The sequence below is a fragment of the Mustela nivalis genome (assembly GCF_964662115.1).
Source record: "Mustela nivalis genome assembly, chromosome: 10".
Taxonomy (NCBI): Eukaryota; Metazoa; Chordata; class Mammalia; order Carnivora; family Mustelidae; genus Mustela; species Mustela nivalis.
In genome coordinates this window covers 75,815,836-75,832,390 of record NC_139029.1, presented here as the reverse complement: position 1 = coordinate 75,832,390, position 16,555 = coordinate 75,815,836, and the positions used below count along the sequence as shown (strand labels likewise).

Here is a 16,555-nt window from a genome sequence, read left to right as displayed (position 1 = left end):
GAGATAAATGGTTTCTTTATTATAAATATCCAAAATGGTTTCTTCATTACAAATATCCAAAAAACTTGTGTTTTAATATTAACTAAAGGTTTTTCCATATAGTTATCTTGATTAGCTACTAAGAGAACAATTATAACTGCAATATTTAACTGGTAAATTCAAGATAAAACAACATTAAAGTCATCTATATATCTTGCTTTGAAATATAAATTTCAACTTAATTTAAATATAAATAAACCTTTTAACATAGATTTGCAGTTAAATATAGTTAATATTATTACAAAATTATATACTAAAACTGAAGCCACTTCATGAATATCGGACACAGAAAACTAGAAAATTTTCCAATTTTGATACCCTTTTTCATTACCTAATTCCTTTCTATTCCTGTTCATGACTTTTTGGTGAAAATGACATTTGAACCAACAGATATTCAACTAAAAGCAACGGGATTTATGGAACACTTACTATGAGTTTAGTACTACATACAGTATAGAAAAATTAAGAAAATAAATACTTTTAAAAGTATCTCTACTTCAAAAGATTCACCATTTAGAAAGTGAAGAGTAAAATATAAAACATGTTCATATTAAAAAAATTACTATACTGTATATCATAGCTTTGTCAGTCCAGAAACTTTAGTTAGTACATCTGCTGAGAATCCATCACTTGGGACAAATTCCCACAAACCAAATTTACACATTTATAAATTTATATATTTATAAACCACAATGTCATCATTGGCTCTAATATCAAAAGAGATCCAGAATCCAACTAGGACTCAGTATCTCCATGGCTACCACCCCAGTCCAAGCCACCATCACCTCGCATCTAGATCTCCACAATAACTTCCCAACACATCTACCACTTTTAAGCCCCACAGAGGCACGTTTTAAAAATGCAATATAAATCATGATCCATCTCAGTTCAAAGCCATATGGCCCTCTCCATTTTTTTACTTAGTAAAAGCCAAGGTCTTACAATGGCTTACCAGGCCACACAACATCCAGCTCCTCACTATGCAGGTGGTTGGGGACCAACCCGAGCTCTCCAACCCTGGAGGGGGGGCCACAGTTCTCCAAGGCATGCTGACAGGGTGAAGATTGTGCCCATGACTATTACTTCACATAACAGGATAACCCTTAGTGTCAGAACTGAATTGCTGTACACCCAACTGGTATTGGTGAATTAGTTGGTGTGGTGGAAAACACACATTTTGGTGTCAGAAGTGATGCAATGGAAAAAAATAAAAATTAGAGAAACTCCAAACTCAATGGTCCTCAGGCTGAAGTCATCGTTCCACTCTACCCTAATCTTATTCTGCTTTTACTCCATAAGCCTGCCAAACAGTACCCTCTAAACTCTCCAAAATGGCTTATAAGATGACCACATGTCTCAAGATGGTTTGCCTGGGACGCTCCCAGTTAATGCCTATTGCCCCAGAATAATTATTGGCCACAATAATAACTCTGCACTTTTCACTCTTTCAAAAGTATCCCAATTTGAACAATAAGAAATAAGGTCATCCTTTATACAAGGCTTTCAATGATCTGGCTTCTGCTTATATATCCAGGCTCATCTCTCACTTTGACCATTCTTGTCCCCTGTTCCACCCCAGTCCCACAACAAACTATTTCCAGCCTTCAAAATTTGCTATGTGCCTGAGCTTTCTCTGCCTCTAAGCATGTTGTCTTCTTTGTCTGGAATACTTCTGCCTTAAATTATTTTTGCCGTTTAACTCCTGCTTTTTTTTCCCCTGAGATTCAACTCAAACATCACTCCCTTCATATGGCTTTGTCTGAATGCTAACTATGTCCAAGTAAAATGTACCTTATCTGTGTCCTCATCACACTCTGGGCTAATCCATCTGACTGTATCTCCTCCTAGACTGCAGGACACCAACACTTATCTGTTTTGTTCACTCGTAAGCATTCAAAACCTAATGCAAAGTCAATATTCCATTTAAAAATGTGATAATTAGGGGCACCTGGCTGGCTCAGTTAGCAGAGCATGTGACTCTTGATCTTGGGGTTGTGATTTCAAGCCTCATGCTGGGTGTAGAGATTACATAAAAATAAAATCTTTAAAAATATATATATGTAATAATTAGAATGGCATTCTAGGAACAAATAAGAAGTGCAAGAGCATAGAGGCGAGAAAATACAGTTCTTTGAGGGAAATACCAAATAATTCAGTAAGACTAGAGCTCAAGGGGTGGGAGAGGGTTGTGAAGAGAAACAGCAGCAGAATTCCAGGTAAGAGCCAGTACACAAATTCCCTTATGTCAAGGGGAAGAACCTGGAATTTATATTAAGGCTATGGGAAACAAAGAAAGAATTTTAATAAGGGGAGTGCTATGATCACATCTGCAGTTAACAAATATTGTTCTACACAGTATAAATGGAGAGTGGTACAATGAGAGGCCTGGCAACTAGCTGGGGGACAAATGCTCAAGAAAAATTGCAAAGACCTGAAATCAAGAAATGGCAGGAGGATAAAGGAGAGAAGTATTGGCTTAGTTGTTAAGCATCTGCCTTTGGCTCAGGTCATGATCCCAGGGTCCTGGGATCGAGACCCACATCAGGCTCTGTACTCAGTGGGGAGCCTGCTTCTCCCTCTTCCACCCTCCCTGCTTGTGTTCCCTCTCACACACACTCACTCTCTCTGTCAAACAAATAAATACTATCTTTAAAAAAGCAGAGAAGTATTTAAAATATTTAAGAAAGGAGCACCTGGCTAGCTCAGTGCAAGAAGCATGAGACTCTTGATCTTCAGGTTTGAGTTCAAGCCAAATGTTAGGTATAGAGATTATTTAAATAAATAAATGAACTTAACAAAATGCTAAGGAGACAAATCAATAGATATGGTCATGAATATAATAAAGGATAAAAGAATAACTGAGTAGAATGATAAGAGATAAAATTCACATCACAGAGCACTTAAGAACAGATTAGGATGGGAAGCAAATGATTAAGTCAGTCTGGGATAGATTAAATTTTGAGATATTAAAGGTATATTTAGACAGATATGTCTAGTCAGTGGTTGGATCCGAAACTCAGAAAAAGAGGAGAAAACCAATTAATTAAGGGGTAGAAAGATAATGTGCCAGTGAAGGAGACAGAGGAATGGCCAGGAAGGAAAATCAAGAGAACAGAGGGCCATAGAACACAGGGGAATTTCAAGGAAGGTGACATTGACAGTAGGAAAGCTTGAAAAGAAGGTAGTAAAATCCAGACAAGTGTCTGCTTAAATTGGTAAACATGTGGGTCTTCCATAGGGAAAAGGAGAAAGTAGTTAAAAAACAAGGAGTTGAGGGGTAAATGAGGTCTTTTCACTTACATCTGCAACGTGTTTGGCCACTTTTAATGGGCTGCTGTGGGGCTGTGGCAGAACTCTAGACAAGAGACAGGAAAAATGAATACTAAATATCAGCTTGGCCAACTGCTATATCTGTGTGGCCTTGAGAAAGTCCCTTATACCCTCCTTAGAGTTCTCATCTATAAAAATCAGCCTACAGGGGCGCCCGGGTGGCTCAGTGGGTTAAAGCCTCTGCCTTCGGCCTCATGATCCCAGGACCCTGGGATGGAGCACCGCATCGGGCTGTCTGCTCAGTGCAGACCCTGCTTCTCTCTCTCTCTCTCTCTCTCTGCCTGCCTCTCTGCTACTTGTGTTCTCTGTCAAATAAATAAATAAAATCTTAAAAAAAAAATCAGCCTACAGCCACTTATTTCTCAGAGTTGTCTGAGTTAAATGAGATAGACTATATGACTCTATCTACCTCAAAGCCTAGAAGAGACACACTCACCATAGTTAGATGTTAACACACATACAACAAGGATTCTAAATCAGTTTAGTTATTAAATCAGTTTAAATCAGTTTGGTTATTATTATTATTGTTGTACTAAATATCAGTAATAAAATCTTTTAGTTAACAGATACTTTCATATACATTCAATTGTGCTACAATGCTTGTTTTGAAAATATCAGTTTGATCTAACACAATTGATATTTTAGGGAACAATCTGAACATGATGTGAAATTTCCATCTGCTTATGTGCATTTCACTTCCTTGCAGCTTATTCACAAGAAACAATAGGTTGCTGCAAAAAACTACACCCAGCTGAATGGAGCCATGTAAGAATAAATAAAACATACACAAACATCTTAAACATCTACCAGATACCTCGGTTAACTGCATGTTATAACCTAAATCCTCCATATCTGGTGTTATAAATTTCCATCTCATTTTACATAACCAACTGTTAGGAGACCATTTTCTATGAAAATTTTTGTGTTTCTGTATGAGGCAGAGCATAGTTTCTGGGCAGAAAACTGGAAAACTTGGATTAAGAATGAAAAAGAACAAACATGCCTTGGAGGCTAGAAATACTGTGAGGTTCCAGAAAGATTTACAGATTTTCTTCCCCTCAAAACCATTTCTCTGTACTCCAGGGTGTTGAAGCTACCTTCCTCTCCCTTTACCAAGGAAGATTTATTTACATTCCAACGTAAAGACCCCCTCCCTCCCACCCTATTTCCCTCTCTCTATTTCTATCAGATCTGCCAGTAGCCTATGAAAATCTCCTCATTTCAGTATTCCTCTCTTATTGGTGCATTACCACTTCACATGCAGGGTAACTTCAGGCCCTCACCACAGAACTTTGTGGGGACTGTGGGTTGGGAACTTGTACTATGATGCTCTATAAATAATAAATAAACCAGAGATCTTGAGTCTCCTGCTAGAATATCTACTATTACTGTATCTCTATCTATATCATCTATACTTATATCTATATTTATTCCTGTGTCCATAACATCCTCCTTCTGCCAATTCACAACAGTTCACAAGCTGCAACCCTTCTTTTTTTTTAATACATAATACATATAATGTATTATTAGCCCCAGGGGTACAGGTCTGTGAATCGCCAGGTTTATACACTTCACAGCACTCACCATAGCACAGACCTTCCCCAATGTCCATAACCCCACCACCCTCTCCCTTCCCCACACCTCCAGCAACCCTCAGTTTATTTTGTGAAATTAAGAGTCTCTTATGGTTTGTCGCCCTCCCAATCCCATCTCGTTTCATTTATTCTTTTCCTACCTGCCAAACAGCACATGTTGCATCTCAACTTCCTCATATCAGGGAGATCATATGATAATTGTCTTTCTCTGATTGACTTATTTCGCTAAGCATAATACCCTCTAGTTCCATCTATGTTGTCGCAAATGGCAAAATTTCATTTCTTTTGATGGCTGCATAGTATTCCATCATATATATATACCACCTCTTCCTTATCCATTCACCTGTTCATGGACATCTAGGTTCTTTCCATAGTTTGGCTATTGTGGACACTGCTGCTATAAGCATTCGGGTGCATGTGCCCCTTCAGATCACTCCATTTGTATCTTTAGGGTAAATACCCAGTAGTGCGATTGCTGGGTCATAGGATAGCTCTATTTTCAACTTTTTGAGGAACCTCCATGCTGTTTTCCAGAGTGGTTGCACCAGCTGCTGCAACCCTTCTGACACTATCTTCAACAAGCAAATTCGAGTTCTTTTCAAGGTCAACTACCATATTTATTGTAGTATTTATGTATTTCTTAGCAACTCAATGTGTAAAATCAGACCATTTTTATTAGATTCTTATTTTTAAAATGTATCACAACAAAATTGTCAGTAATTTTTTTGTGTCATGACAAAAAATAATGGTGGTTTTTATGCTGCATGTTGTTTTTTTTAAATTTTTTAATTTTTTATAAACATATAATATATTTTTATCCCCAGGGGTACAGGTCTGTGAATCACCAGGTTTACATACTTCACAGCACTCACCATAGCACATACCCTCCCCAATGTCCATAACCCCATCCCCTTTCTCCCAACCCCCCTCCCCCCAGCAACCCTCAGTTTGTTTTGTGAGATTAAGAGTCACTTATGGTTTGTCTCCCTCCCAATCCCATCTTGTTTCATTTATTCTTCTCCTATCCCCTTAACCCCCCATGTTGCATCACCACTTCCTCATATCAGGGAGATCATATGATAGTTGTCTTTCTACTGCATGTTGTTTTTAAGTAATACATATATTGTGTTATAACAGAACTGAATCCATAGTCTGCTAAAGTTTTTATTGGTGTGGACTAGAATAAGGATGATGATGACATGTGGAGGCTTAAGAGGAGAATTGTGAATTTATTCATAATAACCCTATCTCCAATTCTTTGGGAAAACTAGGAGTTGGCTATAGTATTACTTTCACTTACCCATAAAAAACTTACTTTCACTTAGTTTTATTAAATTTACTTTCATTTACTTTTATTTCATTAACCTATAAAAAAGAAATCATTAGAATTGATTTTTGAAGTATGTTCTTCTCCAATTGTATCAGAATATAGTTACTTTCATGGCATTAAAATTTTATAAAAATCCACCAAAAAACTGCCTTACCAGTGGAAATTAAATTGTCCTCTCCATCACTGATATCCTCAGGAACTGCATGCTTCAGAAGAGAACAAGGAGATGACTTTTTATCTAAGAACTCTACAGATGATCTTCCATCATTATCAGTATACTTTTCACAACTGAAGTCATGTTTCTTTTCTGGTACTCTCCTCTCTACTATCTTTTTCCTAAGAATTTCTTCTTCAAAGTTTTTTAGGTTTCTATTTGATGAATATACAATCCTAAAAGAAAAGGTAAAATGTTAATGAAAATAATGGTGGTGATTCTTCAAAGCTAGTTTCCCAAGCTCTGCTTCCATATAATACAACTACATAATTTTATTTTTTTAAGATTTTATTTACTTATTTGACACAGAGAGAAAGATCACAAGTAGGCAGAGAGGGAGGCAGAGAAAGAGGGGGAAGCAGGCTCCCTGCTGAACAGAGAGCCCGATGGAGGGCTCGATCCCAGGACCCTGAGATCATGACCTGAGCCGAAGGCAGAGGATTAACCCACTGAGTCACCCAGGCACACCTCAACTACATAATTTTAAAACCATTTGTATATGAAGTAACTGGAAAAATATCTCAAATAGCAGAGCATTTTAAAAGTAGTCTATGAAATATTTTAATGTTAGAAAGGAATATATACAAGGCCATCAAACTAGATAATCTAGATAAAATGGACAATTCCTAGAAAGACACACACTACCAAACCTGACTTAAGGAGAAAGAGTATCTGAGCAGAACTATACGAACCACAGATATTGAATTAGCAGTCAAAAACTTCCCCCAAAATAAATCCAGGACCAGGAGGCTTCACTGGTGAACCTTCCAAATGCTTAAAGAAATAACACCAATCCTTCACAAACTTTTCCAAAAAACAGAAAGCAGGAACACTTCCTAACTCATTCTGAGGCCATTATTATTCTGATACAAAAGCAAATAAAGACACCAAAAGAAAAGAAAACCATGGACTAATATTCCTTATTAATATAGATGAAAAAACTCCTTAGCAAAGTAACAGCAAACTGAATCTAGCAACATGTAAAAAGAATTATAAACCATGACCAACTGGGTTTTATCTCAGGAATTCAAGGGTAGCTAAACAAACGAAAATCAATGTTATACATCACATGCTATTGTCTGCATGTCTGTAGAACCTCAAAATTTGTATGTTGAAACCTAATGCCCAATGTGATATTTGGTAGGAGGTGAGGCCTTTGAGAGGTAACTTAGGTGAAGCCCTCACAAATGGGATTAGTGCCCTTATAAAAGAGACTCCAAAAAGATCTCTCACCTCCTTCCACCATGTGAGGACACAGTGAGAAGTCAGCATCTACAGCCCTGAACAGGGTCTTCATCAAAACCTACCATGCTGGCACTCTGGTCTTGGACTTCCACCCTCAGAACTGTGAGAAATAAATGTTGTTTATAAGCCACCCAGTCTGTAGTATTTTTTTTTTTAGAGCAGCCCAAAGACATCATAAAACCTTGTCAGTTTAGTTCTCTTAGCAGGACTAAGTCAGCATATCAACAGGAGAAAAAATATACGATCACCTCAATAGATGCAGAAAAAGAATTTAACAAAATCCAACAACCTGTCAGGAAGAAACACTCAACAAACTTGGAATAGAAGGAATGCCCTCAACCTGATAAAGAACATCTATGAAAAACCCACAGCTTACATCATATTTAATGGTACAAGATAGAAAACTTTCCTTTTAAGATCAGAAAGGATGCCTGCCTATTCTCATTACTTCTATTCAATGTTTAACTGGAGGCTCTAGCCGGGGATTAGGCAAGAAACAGAAATAAAAGGCATCTGGACTGGAAAGGAATAAGCAAAGCTATCTCTATTTACAAGTAACAAACTCGTATATAGAAATCCCTGGAAATCCAACCCAAAACCTATTTGTTACACAAGTTCTACAAGGTTGCAGGATACAGGATCAATATGCAAAAATCAACTGTATTTCTAAATACTAGAAATCAGCAGTCTAAAACAAGATTAGAAAATAGTACTATTTACAATAACATCAAAAAATAAAATACTTAAGAACATATTTCACAAAAAGTGTAAGACTTGGGGCACCTGGGTGGCTCAGTGGGTTAAAGCCTCTGCGTTTGGCTCAAGTCGTGATCCCAGGGTCCTGGAATCGAGCCCTCCATCGGGCTCTCTGTTCAGCAGGGAGCCTGCTCCCCCGTGCCCCCCACCCCTGGCTTATCTGCCTACTTGTGATCTCTGTCAATCAAATAAATAAATACTTTTTTTTTAAAAAGCTTAAGACTTGTATATTCAAAAGCTATAAAAAACAAAGCTGAAAGCAATTTCATAAAGGCAAACACATCTTAGCTGATTTAAGAGGGTTAAGATAGCAATACTCTCTGAATTGCTCTACAGATTTGATTCAATGCAGTATCTATCAAAACTCAACTACTTTGCTGCAGAAACCAAAAAGTCAGTTCTCAAATTCAAACTAAAATGCAAGGCACCCAGAGTAGTCAAAACAACCTTGACAAAGAACAAAGATGGAGGATTCACACTTCCCAAATTCTAAGCTTCCTACAAATCTACAGTCATCTGTACTATGTGGTACTGGCACGGGGATAAACATAGATTAGTGGAAGAGAACTAAGTGTCTACAACTACATAAACAGGCATTGGACAACAGTGTTGTGATACTGTGGTTTATAACATGAAATATATATTTGGTCTTTGTCCATTGTTCCTGGCACATATCTCCTAAAACCCTTGTAATTTCCCATGCAAGAGTTATAGAGACATTTTTGCTAGAATACTTAGCTTTGTTCCCAGTTCCTGAAATAGCACCAGAGAGCTAGAAGCGGAATGGATGGCTTTTCTTATCCATAACAAGCCCTTTGAACCACAGCAGAGTTTACATTAAAGAGCTAGATGACATCTGGAAAGTTCCCAAGGACAGGGGCTGGTTGGCAAGAGTTTGAATTAATTATCAATGGCCAATGATTTCATCCACCATGCCTATGTAATAAAGCCTCCATAAAAACACTAAAGGATGGGATTCAGTGAACCTCTGGTTGGGGAACACATGGAGGAGCTGGGAGAGTGGTGTACCCAGAAAGTGCGTGGAAGCTCCACACCCCTCTCCACATACTCACCCTTTCCATCTCTTCCATCTGGCTGTTTTTGTTTTTATTTTTTTTTAAGATTTTATTTATTTGAGAGAGAGAGAGAGAATAAGAGAGAGAGTGTGTGAGGGCTGAGGTCAGAGGGAGAAGTAGATGCCCCACTGAGCGGGGAGCCTGACATGGTACTTGATTCCAGGACTCCAGGATCATGACTTGAGTTGAAGGCAGTTGCCCAATCAACTGACCAACCGGGGCACCCTCCCTCACAATCTGGCTGTCCTTAAGTTACACCCTTGTAAGTAAATCAGCAATCTAGTAAGTAAAATCTTTTGCTGAGTTCTGTGAGATTTGTGTTCTAACAAATTAACTGAACCTGAGAAAGGAGTCATGGGAACATTCAACTCACAGCTTTTGGGCAAAAGCACAGGGAATACCCTGGACTTGCAACTGGCATCTGAAAAGGGTTTGGGGCAGTCTTATGGGACTGAACCCTTAACCTGTGGGATCTAATAATATCTCCAGGTAGTGTCAGAATTGAATTAAATGGGTAGAACACCCAGCTGGTATCTGGAGAACCTCAGAGAATTACTTGGTGTGGAGGAAAACTCCCACACATTTGGTAACCAGAAGGGACAGAAGTGAGTTATTCTATGAGTAGAGTATTAAAAGTAAACACACAGTAATGTTTTTCCTTTACAGGTGTCCAGACAATCCAACAGGAAAAGAACAGTCTCTTCAAAAGACGATGCTGAGACAACTGGATATCCAAATACAAAAGAACAAAGCTGGATACTAGCCTCATAATACATACAAAAATTAATTCAGTATAGGTGAAAGATCTAAATGTAAGAACTAAAAAAGTATACATGAATATAAATCTTCATTACCTTGGATTAGGCAATGGTTTTTTTACACATAACACCAAAAGTACAAGTAACAAAAAAAAAAAAAAAAAAAAGAAAGAAAGTTAAAATCATAGAAATTATAAACTTTTGTACTTTCAAAGACACTATGAAGAAAGTTAAAAGACAACTCACAGAATGGGAGAAACTGCAAATTACATACCTGATAAAGAAACTTATATCTAGAACATATAAAGAATTTTAAAATCCTTTTACATAGAACAAAATTCTTTTTTTTAAGATTTTATTTATTTATTTGACAGAAAGAAAGCACAAGTAGGCAGAGAGGCAGGCAGAGAGAGAGAGGAGGAAACAGGCACCCTGCCAAGCAGAGAGTCCGATGCGGGACTCGATCCCAGGACTCTGAAATCATGACCTGAGCCACCCAGGTGCCCACAAAATTCTTTTTTAAAAATTATTTTATTTATTTGAGAGAGAGACAGAAAGCACATGCAGATACACAAGAGAGAACATGAGCAGGGGTCAGGGTAGAGAGAGAAGCAGACTCCCCATGGAGCAGGGAGCCTAATGCAGGCAGGGCTCAATCCCAGGACCCTGTGATCATGACCTGAGCCAAAGGCAGACTCTTAACCCACTGAGCCTCCTAAGTGCCCCAGAATAAAATTCATATATAGAGACTATGTACAGAATATCAAATATATAAAGAATTTAAAAATATAAACAATTTAATAATATAAAGACAAATGACCCAACTTAAAATGGGCAAAGAATGTGAATAGAGTTTACCAAAGAAGATATATAATAGCCAATATGCACATAAAAAGATATTCAACATCAATAGCCATCAGAGAAATACAAATCAAAATCACAATGAGATATCACTTCACACCCACTATGGTGACTATAATCAAAATGACAGATAATAACAAGTGTTGTCAAGAATGTAGAGCAACTGGAATCCTCATACATGCTTGTAGGAATGTAAAATGGTACAGCCTTTTTAGAAAGAGTCTGACATTTCCTCAAAAGTTTACCACATGACCCAGAAATTTCATTTCTAGGTATATAAGACAAGGAAAAGGAAAACATATGTTCCCATAAAAATCAGTACATCAATGTTCACAGTAGAATGATCCATAACTGCCAAAAAGTCAACAACCCAAATGTCTATCAGCTGATGAATGGATAAACAAAATATGGTATATCCATATGCACAGAAGATTTAACATAGCAGCCCTGACTACTATCTTTTAAAAGACTTAATTATAAGGTTGGCCCTTGGCTGGTATCTGGGAAAATGATTTCGGGAGTGTTCCCGACATTCTATAAATGACAAGCATGGCTCATTGTACCTAAACTATTTATACAAAGAGTTATACAAATAATATGCTTTATGCTTAACACCTGCTTTCCTTCCAGGGGTCTGGAATATGGATGCACAATAGACACATGGTGCCTACATGACAAGCACCTGGTAAAAACCCTGGGCACTGAGCTTTTTATTATTTTCTTTTTCTATTTTTTTGAGTTTACAGAATAACTTTATTTATTTATTTATTTATTTTCTATTTTCAGCATAACAGTATTCATTATTTTTGCATCACACCCAGTGCTCCATGTAATCCGTGTCCTCTCTAATATCCACCACCTGGTTCCCCCAACCTGAGCTCCCCTGGTTGGCAACATTTCAAAAGTGTTGTCATAACTCTTTTAACTAGGAGAATGAAGCATGTCCTGTGTGACTCCACTGGAAAAGACCCTTGGAAGTTTGCGCCTAGTTTCCTATGGACTTCACTTCACATGCCTTTTCTCTCTCTCTCTCTTTTTTTTTTTTTTTTTTTGTAGTAAATCACAGCCCAGAATATGACTATATGCTAAGTCTTAGACACCTAACAAATCATCAAACCTGAGGATGGCCATGATGATTCTCTATCCATCATACAATGAAATATTTGGCCACGAAAACAGAAGACAGGAATCCATCAGAATCACAGAGGAGAACATAGGCAGTTACCTCTTCGATATCAGCCACAACAACTTCTTTCAAGATAAGTCTCCAAAGGCAAAGGAAACAAAAGCGAAAATGAACCTTTGGGACTTCATCAAGATTAAAAGCTTCTGCACAGCAAAGGAAATAGTCAACAAAACAAAGAGGCGACCCACGGAATGGGAGAAGATATCTGCAAATGACAGTACAGACAAAAGGCTGATATCCGGGATCTATAAAGAACTTCTCAAACTCAACACACACAGAACAGATAATCATGTCAAAAAATGGGCAGAAGCTATGAACAGACACTTCTCCAATGAAGACATACAAATGGCTATCAGACACATGAAAAAATGTTCACCATCACTAGCCATCAGGGAGATTCAAATCAAAACCACATTGAGATACCACCTTACACCAGTTAGAATGGCCAAGATCAGCAAGACAGTTAACAACAAGTGCTGGAGAGAATATGGAGACAGGGAACCCTCTTACACTGTTGGTGGGAATGCAAGTTCGTGCAGCCAATTTGGAGAACAGTGTGGAGATTCCTTAAGAAATTAAAAGCAGAGCTTCCCCATGACCCTGCAATTGCACTACTTGGTATTTACCCTAAAGATACAGATGTAGTTAAAAGAAGGGCCATCTGTACCCCAATGTTCATAGCAGCAATGGCCACGGTCACCAAACTGTGGAAAGAACCAAGATGCCTTTCAACGGATGAATGGATAAGGAAGATGTGGTCCATATACAGTATGGAGTATTATGCCTCCATCAGAAAGGATGAATACCCAACTTTTTTATCAACATGGATGGGACTGGAAGAGATTATGCTGAGTGAAGTAAGTCAAGCAGAGAGGGTCAATTATCATATGGTTTCACTTATTTGTGGAACACAAGAAATAACACAGAGGACATGGGGAGATGGAGAAGAGAAGGGAGTTGAGGGAAATTGGAGGGGGAGATGAACCATGAGAGACTATGAACTCTGAAAAACAATCTGAGAGTTCTGAAGGGGCGGGGGGGTGGGAGGTTAGGTGAGCCTGGTGGTGAGTATTATGGAGGGCATGTATTTATTGCATGGAGCACTGGGTGTGGTGCATAAACAATGAATTCTGTTACACTAAAAAGACATTTAAAAAATTAAAAATTAAAAAAAAAATAAAATAAAGTGAGATCAAGTAACACGTGTTTTTCTCCTGCCATTTAATTGTGTGAATGCGGGAATGGATTTAAGGTTGGGGCTTTGCTGTGCATATAAGATAAATTCAGAGGGGACAAGGGAAAAGAAGCTGTATGTAAAGGAAGTGATATAATGACAGATAAAAATATTTAAACTAAGTAAGGATAGAAATAAGGACATAAGAGGATCAAAGACAATAAAACTTTGGTAAGAGTCATTGCAGGTCCTGATGAGTATCAGTAAGTTATTAGATTTGGGAGTTTTAAAAGAGTGAGGTAGAGAAATGGGAAGTACAAGTTAGAATTTGAAATGTCTGGGATCAAGATTACGGAGGATTGCCGTTATTGATAATGACACGATTTAGGATTTGACATGGTAGTGAGGTAGCATGGAGAACAAGATTACTGGAAGACAAGAATTAAAGGAACCAAGAGGCCACGATATTGGAAACATGACCTACATTGCAATTTTAATTACCAAGAGTTCATGCAAGAGCAACTGAGCACATGCCTCCCATGGATACAATTAGATAAAACCCACATCTGTGTAATAACCTAGGAAACAAAGTGAAGACTGGTAGAACAGACTCTCCACAGCTAGATGTACAGAAGAGGCCCATCAAAAAGGGCCGGAAGGGCAGAGATGCTGTTAGGAGCCAACAGCCCTCGGGACTGTGGGAGAGAGGGACGTCATGAGTGTGAAGAGGATCAGACACTGGCCATGGGGTAGCCACATGGGAAAGATGATCCCCATTACATTTGGCTTTGAAAACCATATGTACTTAACAATCAGTGGGGTTTAACATCTGGAACCTTAAAAAATCAGTAGGCAGAGCTCTGGGATAGCCAGAAGCCCCCTTCTTTAAAGAGCAAGCACAACAAACAGCCAGGAGAAATACAGCATAAAAGCAGGAGCTTGTGCATCTAAGGTATATGGGAAGGGGATTTATTTACTAATCTCAAGAGTGTGTGCTGGAGAAGCAGGGATCTTAGGGAACTTCTCCAAGAACAAACAGCTGCTCAGGACCATTTCCCTCCCCAACACTAATGCCTAGATACAAAGGCACCTGCAGGAATAAGCAGAGCATGTACACTCTCCATGTATACGCTAAAGCATGCTCCACACCCTTATTCTCCTGCAGAAATGCCTCTGCATCACAGCCTTGGCAGGACTTTTCCCTAGGGGCTGCAGACCCCAACCCACAACTGACTGACACAGACCTACTCACACCCATCCCTCAATCTGATGCAGACCTGCCCCATTGAATACATTCTTGGCTGAAGCCCATCCAAAGCAGTGCCATAATTCTGGCAGTGTGCAAGCCACTGACAGAAGCCATCAACACTTCAATGTGACTCCTGCCCTAGGAGACGGGAAATTAACAACACACACAAACCCTAAATGCAGCCCGAGCAGTGGGCTGGGGACAGACATCCGGTTTCACTCCAGGCCCACCCACCAATGAAAGCTTTTCAGGAGACAACGCGGGGGAAACCCCTGTGGTTCCATGCAATTGCATCTCTGGCAAATGGCTGGTCTGACTCAGTTAAGCCCAAGGAAGCCCCAGACAGGCCCACTAACAACAAAGGGACCAAATCCTGCTCACAACAAGCAAAGAGAGCCATTGCAGACAACTAGACTGAAGGTAAATGTGGTTCAGCAACAACACTAGGGTACATTCACCACATATAAAAGATATCTCTGAAGAGCCAGGCTCTGGTGAACAGGAGACACAGCACAATAGAGCACTATAAGACCTCTTCTTTATAAGACCACTACTTTCATGAGGAGAAGAGATAGCTGACTTTCCTAACACATAGAAACAGATACAGAGAGTTAGATAAAATGAGGAGACAGGAGAATACGTACACATGAAAGAACAGGACAAAATCACAGCAGGACACCTAAACAAAATGGAGATTAATATGTCTGATAGAGAATTTACAGTAATTGTCATGAAGATACTCACTGGACTTGAGGAAAGAGTGGAGAACCTCAGTGAGACACTTAAAGACAGAGTAAATATGGAAAAGAACCAATCACAGAAGAACTCAGTAACTGAAATTAAAAATACACTAGAGAGAATAAATAGCAGACTAGAGGAAGCAAAAAAATGGATGAGCGACTTGGAGGCCAGAGTAATGGAAAGCAATCCAGCTAAAAAGGAGAGAGAAAAATAGTAATAAAAGAATCAAAACAGACTACAGGAACCCTGCAACACCACCAAATATAGTAACATTTGCTGTGACAACACCAAATATAATAACATTTGAATTACAGGGATCCAAAAAGAAGAGACAGAAAAGGGAGCAGAAAATTTATCTGAAAAATAATGCCTGAAAACTTACTGAATCTAGGGAAGGGAACAGAAATAAAGATCCAGGAGGCAAAGACAGTACCCAATAAAATCAACCCATGGAGGTCCACACCAAGACACACAGTTATTAAAATGGTGAAAAGTGGTTATAAAGAATTTTAAAAGCAGAAATAGAAAACAGTTACATACAAGGGAAAACCCAGTAAGGCTAGAAACTTTTCAGCAGAAACTTTACAAACCAGAAGAAAATGGCATGATATATTCAACGTGCCGAAAGGAAAAAAATCTGCAGCCAAGAATACTCTATCTACCAAGGCTATCATTGACAAATGAAGAAGAGATCAAGAGTTCCCAGACAAACAAATGTTAAAGGAATTCATCACCACTAAACCAGAATTTTAAAGGGAACTCCTTCAGTGGAAAGAAATGACCACAAATAGCTGTTTAAAAAAAAAATTCAGAATACAAAAGCAGTAAAATTAAGTTTATCTACTAAAATCAGTCAAGGGATTCCTAAAATAGAAGGATGTAAAATATGACATCATATACCTAAAATGTGGCAGGGCTAGGGGGAGGGGAGTTAAGAATGTGTTCAAACTTAAGGAACCATCAATGTAATATGGACTGCTATATGTGTAAGATAACATACA

At 38.5% G+C, this 16,555-nt stretch overlaps 1 protein-coding gene across 2 annotated transcripts in view; it reads right to left on the bottom strand.

Annotated features, from left to right (window-relative positions):
• BTBD8 (BTB domain containing 8) overlaps positions 1 to 16,555 on the bottom strand; it is a 105,884-nt gene that overhangs the window by 73,595 nt on the left and 15,734 nt on the right. For both annotated transcript variants that reach the window (XM_082688672.1, XM_082688673.1), the window contains one exon: positions 6,449 to 6,684. In XM_082688672.1, the coding sequence (XP_082544798.1) occupies positions 6,449 to 6,684 (236 nt within the window). Of the gene's footprint in view, positions 1 to 6,448; positions 6,685 to 16,555 lie in introns of those variants that run through there.